This window comes from Pyrus communis, chromosome 5 (genome assembly GCF_041283825.1).
Source record: "Pyrus communis isolate YQ-2024b chromosome 5, ASM4128382v1, whole genome shotgun sequence".
NCBI classification, from domain to species: Eukaryota; Viridiplantae; Streptophyta; class Magnoliopsida; order Rosales; family Rosaceae; genus Pyrus; species Pyrus communis.
Genome location: NC_142569.1, coordinates 1,977,899 through 1,997,736, shown reverse-complemented (window position 1 = coordinate 1,997,736; position 19,838 = coordinate 1,977,899). Strand labels below are relative to the sequence as shown.

The following is a 19,838-nucleotide window of genomic DNA, read 5'->3' as shown; positions in this document are numbered from 1 at the left end:
CTTCTTGCAAGTTGCAACTAATAACCAAACATGCTTTTCGTATTTGACGCGTCCACGGTTTTGACGTGTACGTGTTGCTGCTGCTAATGCAACAGCCGTCAGCCAACAGATCTCTAATCCTCAGTCAAACGAGGCCCACCACCAGTCATAAATTAGAAAAACATAAAATCCTCACCGTCCATCGACATCATACACACACATGTCACGCCACAAACGAGTCAAGAAAACTCCACCACCAGATGAGATCATGAGACTGTCACTTTATTTTAACCCCAACCCAACGTGCTAAGAAAGCTACCGACACAGCCGACTCGGACCGACCACATCGCCATGTCATCACCCATGGCGGCACCGGTGCAGCTTCCTACCTGCGCTCTCCCTCCTCCGCGTGTCCGCTCAACGGCTAGTTTTGCTTACCCTCCTATTTTTTCAATTTTTTTTAACTGCCCAAAAGGATAAATTACAGGAACCCGAGATACTTTTCACAGAAAGTTCGAGTCGATTCCGCGAACCGCGTAGAATTTACCAGTTTTCGCTTTTTAAAAAAAATAATAAAAAAATAATCTTTTCGCTCCGTGTATAAAATCCAAAAGCCTCCTTCTACTGGTGGAAAAATCGGTTTCTCTGTTTCCATTCCACGGCAAAAACACACAGAAGAGAGAGAAAGTCTAGAGAGAGAAAGAGATAGTGTGAACAAGGCTCGAATCTAGGTTTAATCTAACACAAGGTTTCTTACTCTCTGTGCTTTTGGATTTTCACTTTCTCTAGATTTTAGAAATTTTCAGAAACTTTCAGAATCTGGTTTCAATAGATTCTGCTTTTTTCTTGTTTTTTTGTTTTTTTTGTTTTTTTACTGTTGTTTGTTGTCTGACTCGATTTTTGTTTTTGGATTTAGGGATTACTGATTGATTGGTGCAAAATGGCGTTGGGAAGGAAGTGCAAGAGTTGCTTGACATCTAAGCGCGGTGCCGGCGGAGTGACGGCGGAGGCGGAGGGGACGGTGGAGTTAGGGTTTGTGAAGTACACGCGAGCTTTGGGGAGGAAGAGGATTGGGATTTCTAACAATGGCGAGGAGGATTCGCCGGCTGATTTGTATCCCAAGACTCCATTGAAGAAGCAGCGGAGTGGGGAGATGATTTGGGAGTCGGAAACTGCCGCCTCATCCGCTCTAGAAGCTTTGCCTCAGGAGATTCTGGTTAGCCCCAAATTCTCAATTTTTCCGATTGCAAAATCAATGCAAAATCGATTTCGATTTAATTCGTTGCTAATCATGTTACTATTTTTGTGCATTGCAGTTGAAGATTGTGTGTGGAGTCGATCACGATGATTTGAAGCAGCTTTTCCATGTATCGAAAGCAATTAGAGAAGTGGTGAGTCTAATCAGTTCAATTAACTTGAGTAATTGATTTTTATTTGTTTTAGCAACTGGCATTGATTTTGATCTTTCCTACTGTGCGATCGCAGACTCTGATTGCTAAGCAATGTCATTTCGCTTACAGCACGCCTTCGAAAACCCCAGCTTTCCGAACCGCCATCGATTTCTCAGATTCCAACTGCTGCCTGGACGACATTGAAGCTCCGAATGCTCCGAAACAGTGGAGGCAGATGCACAGGAAGTTGCCTAACGGGAAGAAGCTTGCTGGGTTGTCTGTGAACTTGTTTGCCTCGTGGGACGAGGAGGAGGAGGAGGAGCAGGGGACTCGAAAAGGGCTGTTCATGGAGGAAGACGATGAGTGAGTCTGCAAATATGCAATGTGGGTACTGTAAATACAACTCATACTTGTGATTTCATAGTTTTCGTCGATTAGGTAAAGATCGAAAGCTGCAGAGTATGTGCATAACAGAGAAATATATTGTCGCAAGCAGTTTCTTCAAAGCTATCATTGAAGACCATAAACTTGCTTGTTCATCTCTTTTTGTACATGTTTTGAAGAGAGAGAGAGAGAGAGAGAGAGAGAGAGAGAGAGGGAGAGAGAGAGAGAGAGAGAGATTCCACTATTCACAAGTTGTTTGTTAAGGGCTAATCTTGTGCCCTTCCCACTCGGATAATGAATGTAGAATGTGTACAACATTTGTGTTTTTTATGAAATGAAATGATGTTTTCATGCACTTAGGTCTTTCTTATTTCATAAATATTGGCTTTACGGTTTAAGTTCAACTTTCTTTATAGTATCAAAACAGATTGTTTCACGTGTAAAGCTAAATGGACACATGTGTTTCATATTTTCTTGTTTTGTTATCCACATGTTAGGCTTGAAAATTCGTCACATTTATTTACGTTTTTTATAAAAGATTGGGCTATTCTTTATACTTATTTACGTTTTTTATATTTATTTAATTTTTGATCGTAAGATTGAACTAGCTTTTAAAATATGAATTTGATGACGACGGTGTGATCAAATTTTGGGAATTGGGACATCATCAGTGGGCGGATGTTGTTTAGAGCAATTGGTGGGAACTGGGAATTTACTATATCGGCTGTACGGAGTGTATGTGGACATTGCCTAAATTTTAGCTGTTCTAATTAAATCATTCTTCCAATGAAAGTAAGGCTGGTTTGGTTCAAATGTCTTCATAACGCTTTCCGATAAAATATCTTGTTTTAATTGCTATGACTTGCATTTCCTTTTAGAGTTCGTAAGAAAAGCATCCGAATATGGGCAAAAAAGAAGGGAAGCTTCAACGTGTGCAATCACGTGCTAATGGAGTCACACAATAATACTGTATGTTAAAAGTCCTGTTGCGTAGACTTGTGACTAAATAAGATATTAAAATGATTAAGTGCGTTATAAGAAAATTTAAGTTGAGCAGGTGACGTTAAATTAAACAGAGTCGCTTTGTTTTTCAACTCTGTCACCTTGTTATTCAATTCTCATCTCAAATTTACACGTAGCTTTTAAAATGTGAATTTGATCAATAATGTTCTAAGCAATTTTGGGCTACAAATTAGGTGTTTGGGTTTACATGAGTGGGTACAACGTCAATCTAACTCAACTCAATAAATGATTAGGTTGATGGCAAATAGAGTCAGAATGGTTTTGATGAAATTCTCACTAGCCAATCGGGTTTTAAGTCGGGTTGATCATAGACAAGTTTAGGTTGACCTTTATGTAGTTGCTCCATGGAGTTTGTACAAACATTATTTTGTTTTTATAGTTAAAGTAAAAAAAGTATAGTATTAGTGAGCAAGGAGGAAAGGAGGGAAATAGATATTTAAACTTCGAGTAGTGATAATATCCGTAACCATTATCAAAGAAATATCGAACCAAGAGAAAAAAAAACTAATTTTAAAAAAAAAAAAAAACAAAACGAAAGAAGTCCGCGATACAAATACAAATGGAAGGCCCATATATGCAGCCCATTTTACAAAGCCCAAAATTTTAAGTCTGTTTCAAATCTTAGGCCCAGAAAATTTCCACCGCCATTATTCAACCCAAAATACAAATTCTGACACCTATAAATACAACGCCAATTAACCAAAAATCTGACATAACCGTCTTCGTTTCGCGCGTTTTATCTCTCTCATATATCCGTACCGTTTCTTTTCTGTACTCTCTCTAATGGCCTCAGCGAAACTCGAAGCTTCTCCAAGTGAAGACGAACCGCAGGAGGCCCTGAAGAAGGCCAGGGTCGCCGGCGACGACGTTTCGTCCTGCTCGTCGTCTTCAGAACCCCTAAGCCGGAAGCAGCGCGTAGTGCTCAATCGCGCCGACTGTGCCCTAGGTATTTTGAATTTGAATTTTCCTCTGTCGTTACCCTAAGCCCTAAAAATTTAGTTGCTGCGATTGAGGAATTGAATTGGTTTTTTTTTTTTTTTTTTTTTTTTTTTTTTGTGGTAAGATTTTGTAATAGAGGGCAATGAGCGTCGAGGATCTGCACTTTGCGATCAGGGCTTTGCTTATTGCTGGTCCGGAGCTTGAGCGAATGTGGGGATTACAAGATCGTGTCTTTTCAATCGGTGGACATGGAGGATACTAAGCCTGATCAGCAGCATCTATGCCGACTCGGAATTTCGAGAGGGGATGATGCGGTTGGGAGCCTTGGGGAAACAGCCTTCGGCTTTGGGTATGGGGGCACCTGAAAATTCTCGTATAATAGCAACTTTTCGGATTATGGTGAGAAGTTTGGTCTTGGCGATACCATAGTGTGTGCTGTTGATCTTGAGGATAAATCTCTTGCTTCCATTGGGTTCTATAAGAATGGGAAATGGTTGGGTCGAGCAACGTTTTTCGAGGTTAAGGTTTTGGGCGATTCAGGGGTGGATACTGCGGCGGGGAAGATGGAATGGGAGTCGGGGTTTTTCCCTCATGTTTTGTTGAAAAATGTGGTCGTGGAGTTGCAGTTCAGTGTTGAAGATGGACTTGTTGCTGAAGAGGGTTTTAAGCCTTGGGCATGTGCACTTGAGGATGGAAATGCAGTGATGGGACCTGCTTTTTCGGACCCGAGGGCTTGTGAAGTGGTTATGATGGTGGGTTTGCCTGCATCTGGAAAGACTACTTGGGCAGAGAAATGGATGAAGCAGCATCCTGAGAAGCGTTATATTTTGCTTGGGGCAAATTTAATTCTCGATCAAATGAAGGTGTGTGCGATTGTTTAATGTTCTTGTTTTATTTTGTTTTCGCCATTCTAGTGCACTCACTAGAGAGCTTCTAGTGGTGTTTGTTTTATCGACCAGTATTTAATTGCAGGGTGTGAAACTGTGTGCAGGTGCCAGGGCTTTTGCGCAAGAACAATTATGGGGAACGATTTGATCTCCTGATGAATCGAGCGACTGATATTTTTAATGTCCTTTTATCCAGAGCAGCCACCACACCTCGCAATTACATAATTGATCAGACAAATGTATACAAGAGTGCTCGTAAACGTAAACTTAAGCCATTTGTTTTCTTCCGGAAGGTAAGCTACGTGTGTAAATTTATATGGAAAGATTTGTATTCAGCTTACTTAACCATATGGGTAATTTTGTGTTTTAATTTTCAATTCCAGATTGCTGTTGTGGTGTTCCCAAGCCCCGAAGTGCTGAGTGTTCATTCCAAGAAAATAATGGAAGAAATGGGAAAGGAGGTCCCTGTTGAAGCAGTAAATAATATGTTAGGTAATGGATCCTCCACCATCTTTGTTCTTCTAATGTTTATCATGTTGTTATATTTAAGAGGCGGGTTATATTTTTGGCAGCCAATTTTGTTTTACCTGTCAGCAAGGATATGCGTGGTTCAGATGAGTACTTCGACGTGGTAAATTACTGACAAACAGCACACTTTGATTGTACTATTTGTGTTGTGGCTAATTCTTGTTTTCTTCTATAAGGCTATGTTTGTAGAACTCAACAGGGAAGAGTCACAGAGATATTTGGATGAGATGAAGTGGTCACTCGCAAGCAATAACTCTAATACGTATTCTGTTGGAAGCTCTGTTCCTACGTTCTCACCAAATTATGGGCAAAGTCTTGTGCCGCCAATTCCTCCGCCTGCACCTAGGATGACCGTGGTGCAGCCATATCCTATTCCTTCGCCTGCTGCAAGGGCTGTTAACCCTTCTGGAACTTTTATGGCTACTCGGGCAGTTACAGTGGTGTTCCTAGGGGAGTTACAGATCATTACCAGAGTTATGGACGACCAGGTGCCCCCACTAACCCCTACGGTAGTAGTACCAGTGGAGCTTATCCAGTAGGCAGTGCGACAACTTCTTTCACAGGCAATGCTTACGGACATCTTGGTGGTGCTGGAGATCCCAGAAGTGCTGCTCCCTGGGCTCCAATAGCACCTACATTTCTTCCCAATCCTTCCCCACCTGCACATGGAGGTAACTTCATTGTAAATTATCGTTACGTGTATCTTTAGATGCTTTATACTATGCTCATTGTGTGATTGGCTGTGATTCAGGCTTACCATATGGAACTCCAGCTCCTGGTCCTCAGTATGGACATGTTCCTCCTGTTAACACTTCATATCATGGAGGCCATTACCCTCCTAGGCCGGGGTACTACTACTGACTGCTATAAAGATTTGACGGTCATCATCTTGACACCTTCTTGACGCCTTAGGCTACCCCTCCGGACAGACTATTCACAAAACAGGAAGAACTAGAAGGTAGATTGGGTTTCATGAACTGCTGCTTCTTGCAAAGCATGATAGCTTGTAAGATTTCGAGGGAGGGATTTTCAACTCTAGGTTGTATATGACTCTGACTGCATTTTGGTTCTTTCATCAACAATTAACGTAAAATCACGTTATGATATCATAATGATGCTCAAGTAAAATTAAGTCGTGCCGGGCACTGCTTGCGGAAGTGCTAAAAGCGCTTTGTGACAACCAAAAAGTGTTTGTGAGTGGTGTGGTTAATAAGAATCGCCAAAAGCTGATGCGGTTGTTTTGGTCTTGAAATTGAAGGGTCCCAAACCATGTGATGAGGCCCATTTCATTTGGATTTCAACCTTTGAATTGGTCGCGTTATATTCGTTGTCTGCCACAACCGGAAGCAGCTCCACTGTCGTTTCATTTTCCCATCGAACTAGCTAGAAGTGATCGACATTGAAAAGAACACTCAAGCATCTAAAAGCTTGGTTTAGAGTTTAGATTTTAGATAGGTGTGCAAATTGGATTGAAATTTTGATTTCACCCTGTTATGATCCGGTAATTTTCGACTTTGGAAGGCTTGAAATTCTCAAATCCAAATTTTTTTTTCAAAGTATTGAAAAATTGGAACCTACTTGGAAATTCCAAAGTTCTAAAATTTCGATATGCATCGGGTTTCCAATGTTGAAGCACATAGAATGACCAAGAGAAAGAATTATTGCTTTGGGTTAAAGAACTCAAGAACAAAGCAATACTCAATGCAAGCGGTGGATTGTGTTTCGAATTTAAATATTCATCTTCTTTACAATATCGTTTATAATGTAAAAAAATAACCATTGAATTTTCAAGTGTGAACTATGTAAGCATCTCTCTCATATATTGTTTCACTCAATTATATCATGTATCTCCATTAATCCCCCATACATGCATACAATATCAGAGCTGAGGAGCATCCTTTGGTTGGAGAGGTTCTTTTTTTTTTTTGGTAAAAGTTGGAGAGGTTCTTCATTGTGCTCGGGATATTGAATGGTACACCATATGTTATTATACAATTCGAGATTTTTTTTTCCCCAATAATTCCTTTAATTATATAATAACGTGTGATGTTCCACCGCATATTCGGACACTAAAAACTCTCTTGATTAGTTGATATTAATGTCGTTTCACTTCCAATCACAACGCCTGCATTATTTTCTTCCAAGTCAAGTTAGGATTTAGTGGTTGACAAGTTTCAGGTCAAATCAAACCTAGATGTTATAGAACACGAAAAAAGAAGTCTCCATTCTCTCCTGTCTTTTCCAATTAGCCTTTGCAGCACTATAAAAAATTTGGGTACACCAGTACTTTACCAGCAGTTGCACATGCATACTAACCAAAGTGGATTCCCATTACCATACCACCTTAACATCGTTTTTAATGTGTTAAAAACACGACTAACTAAGTGTCATAATACAATTAGTTGAAAATTAATTTTTTAAATTTTCCAACCAATTGTATTTATTATGCAATCTCTCCACTAATTGGCAATGTGTTAACCCTCACATATTTCTGTGAACGAGAGTCGGGATTCTTAGTTCCGTTGTTACTCTTTAGCACATTGGTAAAACGGTCGGGTGTTAACTAACTCTCCATTTCAGAAAAGTCATATGCATTCTTCAGTTGGTAGGAGTGCCTGACGATTGTTTTGAAATATCAATAATAGTTTCGTTAACAAATTTGTTAGAATTCATTGTGTTTTAGTGTGCGTGAAACACGTTCTGGTACACCAAGTATCATATTACAATTAGTTAAAAATTATTTTTTTCAAGTTTCCAACCAACTGTATTATTACTTGGTGTACCAGGCCGTGTTTTTGGCACATTGAAAAATCTATCCACTAATTAGCTAAGTGTTAACCCTCACATAATTTTGAACGAGAACCAGGCATTCTTAAGTCGATTGTCACTCTTTAGCTCATTGGTAGAACGGTCAGTCTGTTAACTAACTCCGTATTTCAAAAAAAAGTTATTGCACTCTTCAGTTGGAGAGAGAGCACGACGATTGTTTTGAATTACCAATTATAGTTTCCTTTACGAATTTTGTTAGAATTTATGGTATTTTGGTTTCCAATCATATAATTGGGATGGCAAGCAGTGCAATATAAGTTGCTTCAGCCTTTATGGCATCTAACGAACACCCCCTTTGATTTAACTTTAAGGCCAAGAAAGCGACATGCAATGTCATTTGGCCATAACTTGAGGATGGCATTGAATCGGTTTCCTATCTTTCAAAGCACTGTCATTAGTTTTAAGGCACATCACATCCCCATTACTTGTCATTAGTATTTAGACGAGATGATTGATATTTTATGAACTTTGAATATAGCGTTGAATAAAATAACGATACTTGTTATTGTATCAGTAAATTCGTCGTATTATTTTGTAATGTAAAAATGATACGACGGAAATACAATTATAGTTAAAATGGAAAAGGACTAGTTTGATGTATCGGATGATTGGTGGTGACCTTGTGAACTGATTAAGTGAACGTGACAGATTAAATTCATGAATGCAAATAATTATATACATCTTTTAAGGTTGATCTCTAACCCTTAGATTTTATGGGATAAAGGTCACCTTGGTAAATGCATATCAAGCTACCACTTACATGTTAGAATGACACTTCATCTCCTCTCCTAGGAAAAGATTTTTTAATGTACCAGAAATACAGCTTGGTACATTAAATATTATAATATAAGTAGTTGGATACTTAAAAAAAAATTATTTTGCTTGAATATCATCTTTTGTTGTTGACATGAGCTTCACTTTCGATTGAAATTATGTTTTAGCTTTTTGACGTATTCGAAAAGAAACACGTTATATTTTACTCCAACATAACATTTGAATCCAAACTTTATGGTAAATTAAAATTGACATAATGCAAGACTTCTATCTACGATATATGAAACTCTTCCTCCTATTCACGTTCCTTTCCCAAAACAGTAATGTTAGATAGGCCAATTATTTAGATCAAATTAGCAAACCATGTGATGTATTACTAATAAAAAATAAGAACGTTAATTAGCACTTAAATAATAAATCCGATTATGAACAACCATGTTATATAATTTACGAAATTTAATTTAAATAGTTGATCTCTCTAACGTTACACTTTTCGGAAAGAAAAAAAAAACCTCTAAAACTCTAAAACCCCACAACCCAATCCTCTTCCAAAGCCGACACTCTCAATCCATCTCTCCTCCTCCTCCCTCAGTCTTTTTTATCTTCTTCCACCTCCAATGGAATTTGTTTTTGCTTTCTCTTGATAAAGAAAGACCACATATTTTCATGGAAGAAAATGCGAGTCTCATCATCTGGGAATCCAATTCCATAACTTCCATTCCAAACTTACTACTTTCCGAAACCATGACCAACTTTTGTGCTTCAATTTCCTCAAGCCCTCTGTTTTCCAGCATTGTCGCTCTCTGCGCTCTGATCCTCCTCTACTTCCCCAACCATTTCCTCCAGATCATTTTCTCGCCGGTCCTGATCATCACTGGATTTCTCCTCCTCTCGATTCTCCGCCTCGGCGCAGTTCAGAGAATCGAAACGGAAGGCGATGAGCTAAAAGAAAAGGAAACCAATCGCTCTCTGCTCGAAAGCGAAGAAAACAGGGGAAACTGCAATGGAGTCCAAGAACAAATCCCAAGTTTGCAAGAGGACCAAGATCAAAGATTTTTGGACTACCAATCTGAAACAGACTCCGAAAGTGAAGCGGGTTTCGACCCGAAGCCGTGCTTCGAAGACTTGTTCGTCGAGTGGAACGTGAAGGCGCCACTGGAGGTCATTTATGAAGAGTACGAAGGTGAAGAAGATGAGGTGGATCCGAATGGAAACGATCCGGACTCGAATCGAAAGGATGGAAACCAAGTTCTGGGTCTTGTGAAGCACCCTTCGTTGTCGCTGTGTTACCCGGAGTCGGACTCGGATAGCTCGTCGGATGGTGGGTTTTCGGTGCCCGGAGTGTGGGACTCGCCGGATGCGATGTGTTTCCGGTGGGAGGATGATAGAGAAGGGCTGATCGAGATTGCTCTGGACGGCAATTCAAAGAGAGGCGAATTGGATTTTCGGGTTGATCACGATCACGATGAAGAGAATTTGATAGAGATTGATATATCTCCGACGAGAAAACAATGAATTTTGCGACGACAAATGGCAGTTTGACGGCGAGCTTAGGTTCAGCTAGTGGTGGATTGGTAATGAGATTAATATCAATACAAGATGGATATGTTTTTTGTTCCAAAAAAAAAAGAAAAAAAAAAGATGGATTATGTTTTCTTGTTTTATGCACAGTAATCAACATCAAATTAATTTAAAGGCTTTTAAACAGAAAGAGTCATGAGATTGGCATAACTATTATTTTAATCTTAATTAACTTTGTCTAACGTAAATATTTAAGTTCTTTCGTGAAAAATCTGCCATACACTCGTTAAGTAGATGAGTTGGTTTAAAAAAATACCCTTAAAATGGTAGTCATGTAGTAGTTGATGTGGCCGTTTAATAATAATGTTCACATATTTTTCGCGAAATGATTAAAATAATTTACTGTAGATAAATTCAAAAATCACTTATGTCGTTGCTACTTAATACTACGGTCTAGTAGTACATTATTGATAGCTCATTGCAAGGTTAAGCTCACCTCCTTTCCCTTAATGTAAATAATATTGATAGCTTATTGCAAGGTTAAGCTCATCTCATTTCCCTCAATGTAGATAATATTGTGTAAAAAAAAAAAAAAAAAAGGAAAAATTGAGCATATCATTTTAGTTAATTTAACTATGTCCATATCTGTAGGGAAATTTTATTTATTTTTTTATTTTTTTGAGATTGTGAAAATTGGAGTGTTTTGAGATGTTGGTTGAGAGAAAAACTTGTGTGGGGCTTTCCTTGCCACTGGATTTTGCTGAGTGGCACTACAATCCAATGATGTATATTTTTTTCTTTCCCCACCCCCCCCCAACCCTTTTTCTTCCTAAATTTTCCCTCTAGTACGTTTGTTTTGCCGTCCACTTCTACCATCATGTTAAAGATGGATAATCAACCAAAATAGTTGTACTTCAACCAAAATAAAGTGAAGGATAACCAATAAATTGTGAAAAGATAAACTCGATAGTATGGAGTGAGTATGCAAGATTGTATTTAGAGTTTGCTACAAAATATTCTAATCCTTTAGAGGAGAAACATAAATACGCAAATCACAACTCAGAGATATATAAAACAGGACGAGCTGTTGGCCAATGAAAAAAAAAAAGTACGTGTTTGGATTTTCCTTTTTTTTTTCTTTTTTTTTCTTTTCATGATAGTTGGAGAAGATGACTTTGTTTTTGCCCCATATTCTTATGAAGAAAGGAAACAAAGAGGGGGTAGAAGACTGCACACGGCAGAGAAAACTGGGGAAGAAAAATGAGAGAGAATGAGAAGAGGGAAAAAAAAGAAAAAGAAAAAAAGGAACAGACAAAGTTTGTTAAACATCAAGTCTATGTTAGGATAGATATATATATATATATATATATATATATATATATATCATATTTTCATTTCAGTATAGATGGAGAGGATAGTTTAATTTTTTCACCATTATTCTTATGAAGGAAGGAAAGGCACAGGGTGGGGGAAGTAGCCGGCAGAGAAAATTTGTGAAGAAAAAGGGGGAGACGGAGGAGATCAGAGGAAAAATGAAATCTTAAATTAATCTTATGGTGTATATCAATTAATAGGAAACATAATTATGAGAGTTTTAAATATTAAAGAAAAATAATAAAAGATAATATTTAAGACTTGTCACGTGGTGAATTTTGATTGGATTGTACTGTCACTTAGCAAAGTTTTGTGGCAAGTAAAGTCCCACACAAGTTTTTCTCGTTGGTTGGAATGTCTAACATGCCTACGGATGACAATTGTAACTGTTAAACCTGATATTCGTGGATAACCGTCCGAATGGATTGGATTTGAATATGAAAAATCAGGTATATTTTGGATATGGGAAAAAACTATGAATATTATTTGGTTATGGTTTTGGATTTGGTTTTAACTTATAGGAGTCACTCATCCGTATCCGTCCCCGAATCCGAACCGAATAGTATATAATATAATAGTATTAAATATATATGTATACGTATATGTATATGTATATTCATTATTCACCGAATTCATTGCCTTGTGAATACAAAAGTTGCATTGTGTGAGTTGCATTTTGTGGGAAAGTTGGAAAGTTTTGATATCAATCAAAATAAATGAGAATTCAATGGTACTTATGGAAGATATCAAAGATCAGCCAACATCATCAATGTTTAGCATTAACTTTTATACTCCACAAGATCCATTTATTAAATCATTTTATACATCAAATATTTAATAATGAAATTAATATTTACTAAATCATAATGTGTTAATTGAACGAAATGATGTGTTTATAGAAGATTTGATTATTAATTAAGTGTCGTTTAACGTACTTATTTCTTACTGGTAACATATAATTCGGTTTACAAATTTAATTTAATAATTTGGTCTCTTAGCATTATCTGTTACAAAGATACTGCAACAATATATAACCAAACTACGTAATAGATTATAACACGTAAGTTGGTTACTAATGCATGTAAGTTGGTTCCAAATGATCTAGTTGGGCCTCTTCAAATAGAAAGTGGGCTTCTAATGGGCTATAGTCCAGTTTCTTGTTCAGCTTAAATTGGCATAATGGTGAAGCCTAGTTATACAAGAAAGGGTAGATGCATATGAATTATTAATATTGGATAATTCATATCAATTAGGTCATCTTTAATGGGACCGAAAAATTTAAATTCAATTCTCTAAGTCTTGTTTGGTGTCTAGAATTGGGTTGAATCTAGTAGGCATTTATATTTAAACCAAATTCTAGAAGAAAAACTTGTATAACACGAATACACCGTTACTGTGACGTCTTGTGTCAATAATATAAGATCGTGTAACAAGAATCTAAAATGTGATACTCTATCATTGACACGAGATGTGACTACATCCACCTAATAGAAGTCCCCCTCCTCGATTCCAGACACCAAACGTGACGTTATATTATGAAGTTGGTCCGGCTTATTTGGTATGGCAAAGAGAATCAGCAAGGAAAAATGAATGGTTTGATGAAGGCATATTCTTCATGCTTTTGACATGTAGGAGTATCTTATATAAAGGTTGGCAGGTCACATGCCTTTTAACACATCAAACTATCACATGCAAATTTGGGTTGAACAACCAACGAGTCCCAACAAATTTCCAAAACTTTATGCTCATTTGACATATTATTTTAGTGTTTGTAAGCAAGCATCGTAATCTTGCTTGTACCGTCCTCTTTCAATACCACAGCTGCCAGATCAAACATGTGTACGGCCGAAAAAGAAAGAAAGAAAGAGTGTCTTAAAAAATACGCGAGCCAAAGAGTAAAACACATTAAAAGTGAAGGATTCTAAAAGAATATAAAAAGGTGGTGTTTGTACCAAATCTAACTCTAACTGATATTCCTCTTTAAGTAAATGAGAGGTATTAGGTTTGATTTTCGTCAAATATGAATTTGAACAACATTATTGCTAGTTTATTGTGAGGCTAAGCTCACTTCTCCCCCACTTAGTGTAGATAATATCATTTGTTAAAAAAAAAAAAAATATATATATATATCTCTCTCTCTCTCTCTATATAACTAATTACCTTTTTTACATCTTGGAATGGAAGGGGTTAACAATAAGTATATAAAAATGAGAATTTTAACGAAAAGTTCTTGGTACTGTTCACTTTAACGAAAAACCACAATTTTACACTAAAAATTCAATCATGATACCACTCACTTTATTCTTTATTTTGTCTTTATCGTTAAAACTCAAAGTTTTCAAATCATTTTTATTAATTTTCCTTACAAAAATATTACTTCTTTTTTCTGATCAAAGAAAGTTTACTTTTACATTTTGAAACGGAGCTGACTTTTGAACATATTAAAGATTTTGTCAATTTTATTTTCAAAATCATAATTATTTTGTAGAGTTTAGAGCATCTTCAATGTTCTTCCTAAATGAACTCCTACGCAACAACGCTACTCGAGCGATGCTCGAGGATGCTTCGTTTTAAAAGAAGAATAATAATTTCCTTTCAAGTGCTCTTATTTGCTTACGTAACAAGTCAAATACTCGACGTGTCAGAAAACAACAAAGCATATTCCTAAAACCGGTCAAAATGTCTTCGGTCTATTCCACGAGATTTAGTCTAATAAAGGCCACAAAATAAAAGTCCGGATCCTCGCCAGAGCCTGTCTGTGAAGATCTCGAGAATTTGTGAATCGTGTCAGTTCATTTTATATCGTACAATTATAAATTATTTTAAATATTTTTATTTAAAAATAAACATAAATAATACTTGACAAAAAATGACTGCGCAATATATAATGAATATACACAATTCACTAATCATCACCAAAAGGATTTGGAGAGAATTATGTTGGACAAAATAATATAACTTCACTAAATCAAATCTCTACTAATTAATAAAACACTTATTGTCAACCAAAATTCTATAAAATTACCAGTTTAACCCTCCAATTAAAGCATAACATGAATAAAAAATATGGGACATAAATGTAATTTCACACAACCAAATTTTATTGTTTTTTTTATTCAAAGCCTCATCTGCATGTAATTATAACATATCTTTAATTAAAAAAAAAAAAAAAAACTTCCCATTTCCACATTCTCTATCACTCTCTTCCTTCCTCTTTCTATTTCAAAAATAAAAATAAAAAATTTTCTCGAAATAAATAAACTCGAGATTTAGTATGCACCAATAAAAAAGAAAAAAAGGTCAAAGATTTGGTGTTACTCCGCGAATTCTGGGGCCGCATGCTAAATTACAGCTGCGCAGCCTCGAGGTGTCCGTGCCCACCACCGCAGACGTGTCCAACTCCTACAAATGAACCGCTCCGTTTTGATTCGATTCGCATTCGCGTCACACGTGGCATGGGTTTTTGCCTTGCGCTCCAAGTCGCCAGCAAGGCTGGAAACCGTCGCCTCCAACCTCTCCGGAGTCTTTTAATTTATTTCCATATATAAACGCCTTCCACTTTTTTCCTCTCATGCATTCCTGCAATATATGAGCCGCGTTTCTCTCTCTAAATATCTCTCTGTAACTTGCCCTTCTTCCTCCTCCGCCGCCGCCTCCTTCTGATTCTCTCTCTACATTTTGTGCTTTTTCGGCTGCGGATCTGAGCGCCGAAAGGCTTGAAACCGCCGAAAATGCGAGGTTTCGCTCTCTTCGACCGAGTTTCTAAAGCGTTTCATGACTATCCTAAGGCTTCCAAAATGCTCGTCGTCGTCGCCGTCAGGTTTACTCTCTCTCTCTCTCTCTCTCTCTCTCTCTCTGAGTCCATCTCTTTCGTCTTCTGCATGTTCAATCCGCTTCATCTGTGCCTATTCAGTTCGATTGCTGTGTATTTATTTGAAAATATGAGCGAAACTGCTAAATTTAGATTTTTTTTTTCAGTTTTTTTCTCTATGTTATGCTCTATTAGATTGTTTTATTTTCTGTTAATTTCCATCGATCATTGCTTTTTAATTGGAAAATATTTGCTCTGTTTTATTGCATGCTGAAAAATATGTGCACTGTTTTTCTTTTTTTGTCTCCAATTTTTTTGGAAGTCTCTGTAGTCGATCAGATCTCATTGAATCTGTAAGTTAAAATTGGAAGTCTCTTGGACTCATTTCATATATGTGGAAAATTGAGTCTGTAAGTTAAAGAAATTGTGAGGAAATTGGACTTCGTCGATCTGAAACATTGAGTTTCATGAACCGCCGCCAAAGTGGCGCCTCTGTTGATATAACAGAATTAGTATGCATAGATTCATCCATTAAAAGGATGCTTTGGTGCATTAGTTCATGTCTTATGGTGGCAATTTTGGCGCGACTCAAAACATGCATTTTATGTGTACATGATTAACACTGTTTCATTGACTTAAAATGATGATGCTATGGCCTGTTAGTTCAAGCTATGAACCAAAGCCAATTCGTTGGTGGTTCCGTGGCTATCAAAAAATCGAGGTGCAGGGATTCATCCAATTTTGCCCCATATTTAGGAAGTTTAGATTGAAACTACGCGTTTTTACTTGTTTCAATACTGGATTTTGTTATTGGTATGCTCGCATCTTATATGGTACATGATTTGATTATGTTTTTGTTTTGTCTTGTGGCAGTGGTGGCGGCTATGTGGCTTACGCTGAGGCAAACTCTGAGCCAAAACTGATCAGCAGCGCGCCTGGCATAGATCAAGGGGAAAATAAGAAAAAGAAGATCGTCGTACTTGGAACTGGCTGGGCTGGAACTAGTTTCTTAAGGAATCTGAAAAATCCCAACTATGAGGTTCAGGTCATATCACCTCGGAATTACTTTGCCTTCACCCCTCTGCTACCAAGTGTTACCTGTGGCACAGTGGAAGCTCGCAGCATTGTTGAACCAATTCGAAACATTGTTAGAAAGGTAATACTTGTTGCTTTGGGTTTTCGGAATCTCTCGCTGCCATCACTTATTATTTAACTGGAATGATTTTTTATTTTTTACAGAAAAATGTAGATGTTCAATTCAGTGAAGCCGCGTGCCTCAAGATCGACGCACAAAACAAGAAAATCTATTGCCGATCTAATCTGGAAAACAATTTGAACGGACAAGAAGAGTTCGTTGTGGATTATGACTACCTTATTGTAGCTGTGGGAGCCAATGTTAACACATTCAATACTCCTGGTGTGATGGAGAACTGCCACTTTTTGAAGGTAGTTTTCTTGTAAACCCTGCACTTGTACTAATAGAATACATTCTGGTAAATTTTCTCTTGTGAATCGAGTTTTGATTAGTTGAATGTATGCATCTTTGTTTTATTAATCTCGGGAAATTTACTTCTACATGCAGGAAGTAGAAGATGCTCAAAAAATTCGAAAAACTGTTATTGACTGCTTTGAAAGAGCAAGCCTTCCAACTGTAAGCGATGAGGAGAAGAAGCGAATTCTTCATTTTGCTGTTGTTGGAGGTGGTCCAACTGGTGTGGAATTTGCTGCAGAACTTCATGATTATGTCAATGAGGATTTGGTCAAATTGTATCCCGGGGTCAAGGAACTAGTTAAAATTACACTTCTCGAAGCTGGAGATCATATTCTGAATATGTTAGTAAAGAACTGACATCTAAACCTTTGTTATTTATTTGTTTGGAACTAGTATTTTGTTATTGAATGTAGCAATATCTGTTAGTTATTTCTTCATTATCATTGAATTCTTCTCGTGTTTTTGCAGGTTTGACAAAAGAATCACAGCTTTTGCTGAAGAAAAATTTCAAAGAGACGGTATTGATCTGAAAACAGGATCCATGGTTGTGAAAGTAACAGATAAAGAAATCTTTACCAAAGAACTGAAAAATGGCGGGGAAGTTTCTGCCATGCCTTACGGAATGGCACTCTGGTCAACTGGTATTGGAACGCGTCCTTTCATAAAGGATTTCATGGCTCAAGTTGGTCAGGTGTGTTTCTCTTCTCATTGATGCTGTTGACTTCTCTCTCTAGAAGCCTTATGAAGTTCAATTGAATATCAGGCCAATCGACGAGCTTTGGCAACTGATGAGTGGCTGCGAGTGGAGGGCTGTGACAAGGTGTATGCAATTGGTGATTGTGCGACAATAAATCAGCGCAAAGTCATGGTAACTGCACATTTGACTGGTTTCTCCGTTAAATCAATACGATAAACCGGTTGTTGATTCTCTGTTTGCTATAACCTGGATCAATTCTTTGTTTAAATCTTCCACCAATATGTCTAGTTTGTTTTTTTAATGCCTGTTTGCTTTTCAGGAGGATATTGCTTCCATATTCCGCAAGGCGGACAAGGATAATTCAGGAACACTAACAATCAAGGAGTATCAAGAAGTGATTAAGGATATCTGTGAAAGGTATCCTCAAGTGGAGCTATATTTGAAGAGCAAACAGATGAAGAATATGGTTGACCTTCTGAAGGAAACAGCGGATGTTTCAAAGGGAAACGCGGAGCTGAACATCGAACATTTCAAGACCGCTCTTTCCAAAGTGGATTCCCAGATGAAAAATCTTCCAGCCACAGGACAGGTACTTGGTTTGGTTTATGAACATTTCGACATTAGTAATGTTATCAAGGGCACGTCTTCTCCACATATTGTATGTCTTATTTGCCTCTTAAATGCCACGCATTCCAGGTTGCTGCTCAACAAGGTGTCTACCTTGCCAAATGTTTCAATCGTATGGAAAAGTGTGAGAAAAGTCCTGAAGGTCCTCTCAGGTTCCGTGGAGAAGGTCGCCATCGGTTCCATCCCTTTAGGTACCGTTCAAAGCCCTGCATTACGATTCTTATGCTAGAAATTTAGTGCCTTCTTTCTTTGATAATTAAACAAAAAAACGAGATGATTATCAAACGGCCCTATATTTTTAGCGACGTCTTGGTCAGTTGTTAACATATAGACTGATTCATTCTTGTGTAAAGGTACAAGCATCTAGGTCAGTTTGCTCCGTTGGGAGGAGAGCAGACAGCAGCTCAGCTTCCCGGAGATTGGGTTTCGATTGGCCACAGCTCCCAGTGGCTTTGGTATTCTGTTTATGCAAGGTATTATTTACTTTACCATTTCAAATATTCCAATACAAAGTTACAAACACATATTTTAGGGTCCTGTTACATTATCGCGCGTTAGCGATTTAATACATGTTTGTACCATAGAAAAATCAAAATATTGATTTCATTCGTAACGCATTTGCGTTTGAACAATGTTTCAGCAAACAAGTGAGCTGGCGCAACAGAGCACTGGTGGTATCGGACTGGGGTAGGCGTTTCATCTTTGGGAGGGACTCGTCGCATTTGAATTGAGCCGGCGTCTGACGATTAATTCACAAACACTTGGACGCACATTTAAGAAGTTTTGTTTTCGAATTCAAATCATTCGTCGAGGAATTAATTACTTGAAGCAGCAGCAGCAGATCTTCCTCCGTTGTAACTTCCTATCAGTCTCTCGTGGATTTAGATGATTTCACCAGTACTGTTTTTTTAATAAAATAAGAATTTAGTCGAACATTTGGTGGGGTTGTTGTCGTTATTCAAACCATATTGCACTCATGTCAATAGTTTTCGACATATGCTGAAACACTATGACGAGTGATAACAAAAGGATTTGTCAAGCGCTGACAGCGTAACCTGTTGAGAGATACCTAGCATACATTACATCAAACACTTAATAGGCACAATAGGAATTTTTACCAAACATTCAGAGGGTCGTCGGATAATATTCACTTGCATAGTTTTCAGACTCTAGGTGGTCCTGAGATCACATTGATGGTGATTATGAGACCTCCTTTGATGGTGGTCCTGAGCTCACCTTGGTTCCAATGTAAGTCCGTCCCTACCTACATCATCCAACAAAAACCACTGCCCACTTATGTAAACACTCTTGATTTCACCCTTACGTTCAATGAATTAAGCTTATCAACTGACACTAATAGGTGCTTTTTGTTACTGGCCCACTCAAAATGTGTTGTGCTTAGCACTAAACTTGGTGCTATGTGCAATGTAAGCTGAACCAAGATATAAGATCCACTTGGTGACGCATTAACAACAAAGTGCGGAGCTTGTGGCTTACTTCTCTCGCAGTGCCGCCACGTGAAACGTTGCCGACAAACAACAGACACCGATATTTTATATGGACACCCAGAAAAGAAGGCCGT

At 37.8% G+C, this 19,838-nt stretch overlaps 2 protein-coding genes and 2 pseudogenes across 3 annotated transcripts; all 4 read left to right on the top strand.

Annotated features, from left to right (window-relative positions):
- The first annotated feature begins 489 nt into the window (after positions 1-489).
- LOC137726864 (F-box protein At1g61340-like) lies at positions 490-2,109 on the top strand. Its single transcript, XM_068465819.2, has 4 exons — positions 490-727; positions 896-1,195; positions 1,296-1,370; positions 1,465-2,109. The coding sequence occupies exons 2-4, from the start codon at positions 920-922 to the stop codon at positions 1,735-1,737; spliced, it is 624 nt and encodes a 207-aa protein (XP_068321920.2). The 5' UTR covers positions 490-727; positions 896-919; the 3' UTR covers positions 1,738-2,109.
- A 1,369-nt stretch (positions 2,110-3,478) lies between these two features.
- On the top strand, positions 3,479-6,237 carry LOC137723963 (uncharacterized; annotated as a pseudogene). Its single transcript, XR_015962232.1, has 7 exons — positions 3,479-3,723; positions 3,841-4,579; positions 4,708-4,896; positions 4,987-5,095; positions 5,176-5,234; positions 5,308-5,802; positions 5,883-6,237. The product of XR_015962232.1 is annotated as an uncharacterized LOC137723963 (transcript).
- A 3,038-nt stretch (positions 6,238-9,275) lies between these two features.
- On the top strand, positions 9,276-10,429 carry LOC137727014 (uncharacterized; annotated as a pseudogene).
- Positions 10,430-15,158: 4,729 nt separating this feature from the next.
- On the top strand, positions 15,159-19,191 carry LOC137726630 (external alternative NAD(P)H-ubiquinone oxidoreductase B2, mitochondrial-like). The gene is made up of 10 exons (XM_068465570.2): positions 15,159-15,449; positions 16,314-16,596; positions 16,680-16,886; positions 17,023-17,273; positions 17,401-17,623; positions 17,696-17,800; positions 17,949-18,218; positions 18,326-18,447; positions 18,610-18,729; positions 18,897-19,191. Exons 1-10 carry the CDS (start codon positions 15,361-15,363, stop codon positions 18,985-18,987), a joined length of 1,761 nt encoding a protein of 586 aa, XP_068321671.2. The 5' UTR covers positions 15,159-15,360; the 3' UTR covers positions 18,988-19,191.
- The last annotated feature ends 647 nt before the right edge of the window (positions 19,192-19,838 follow it).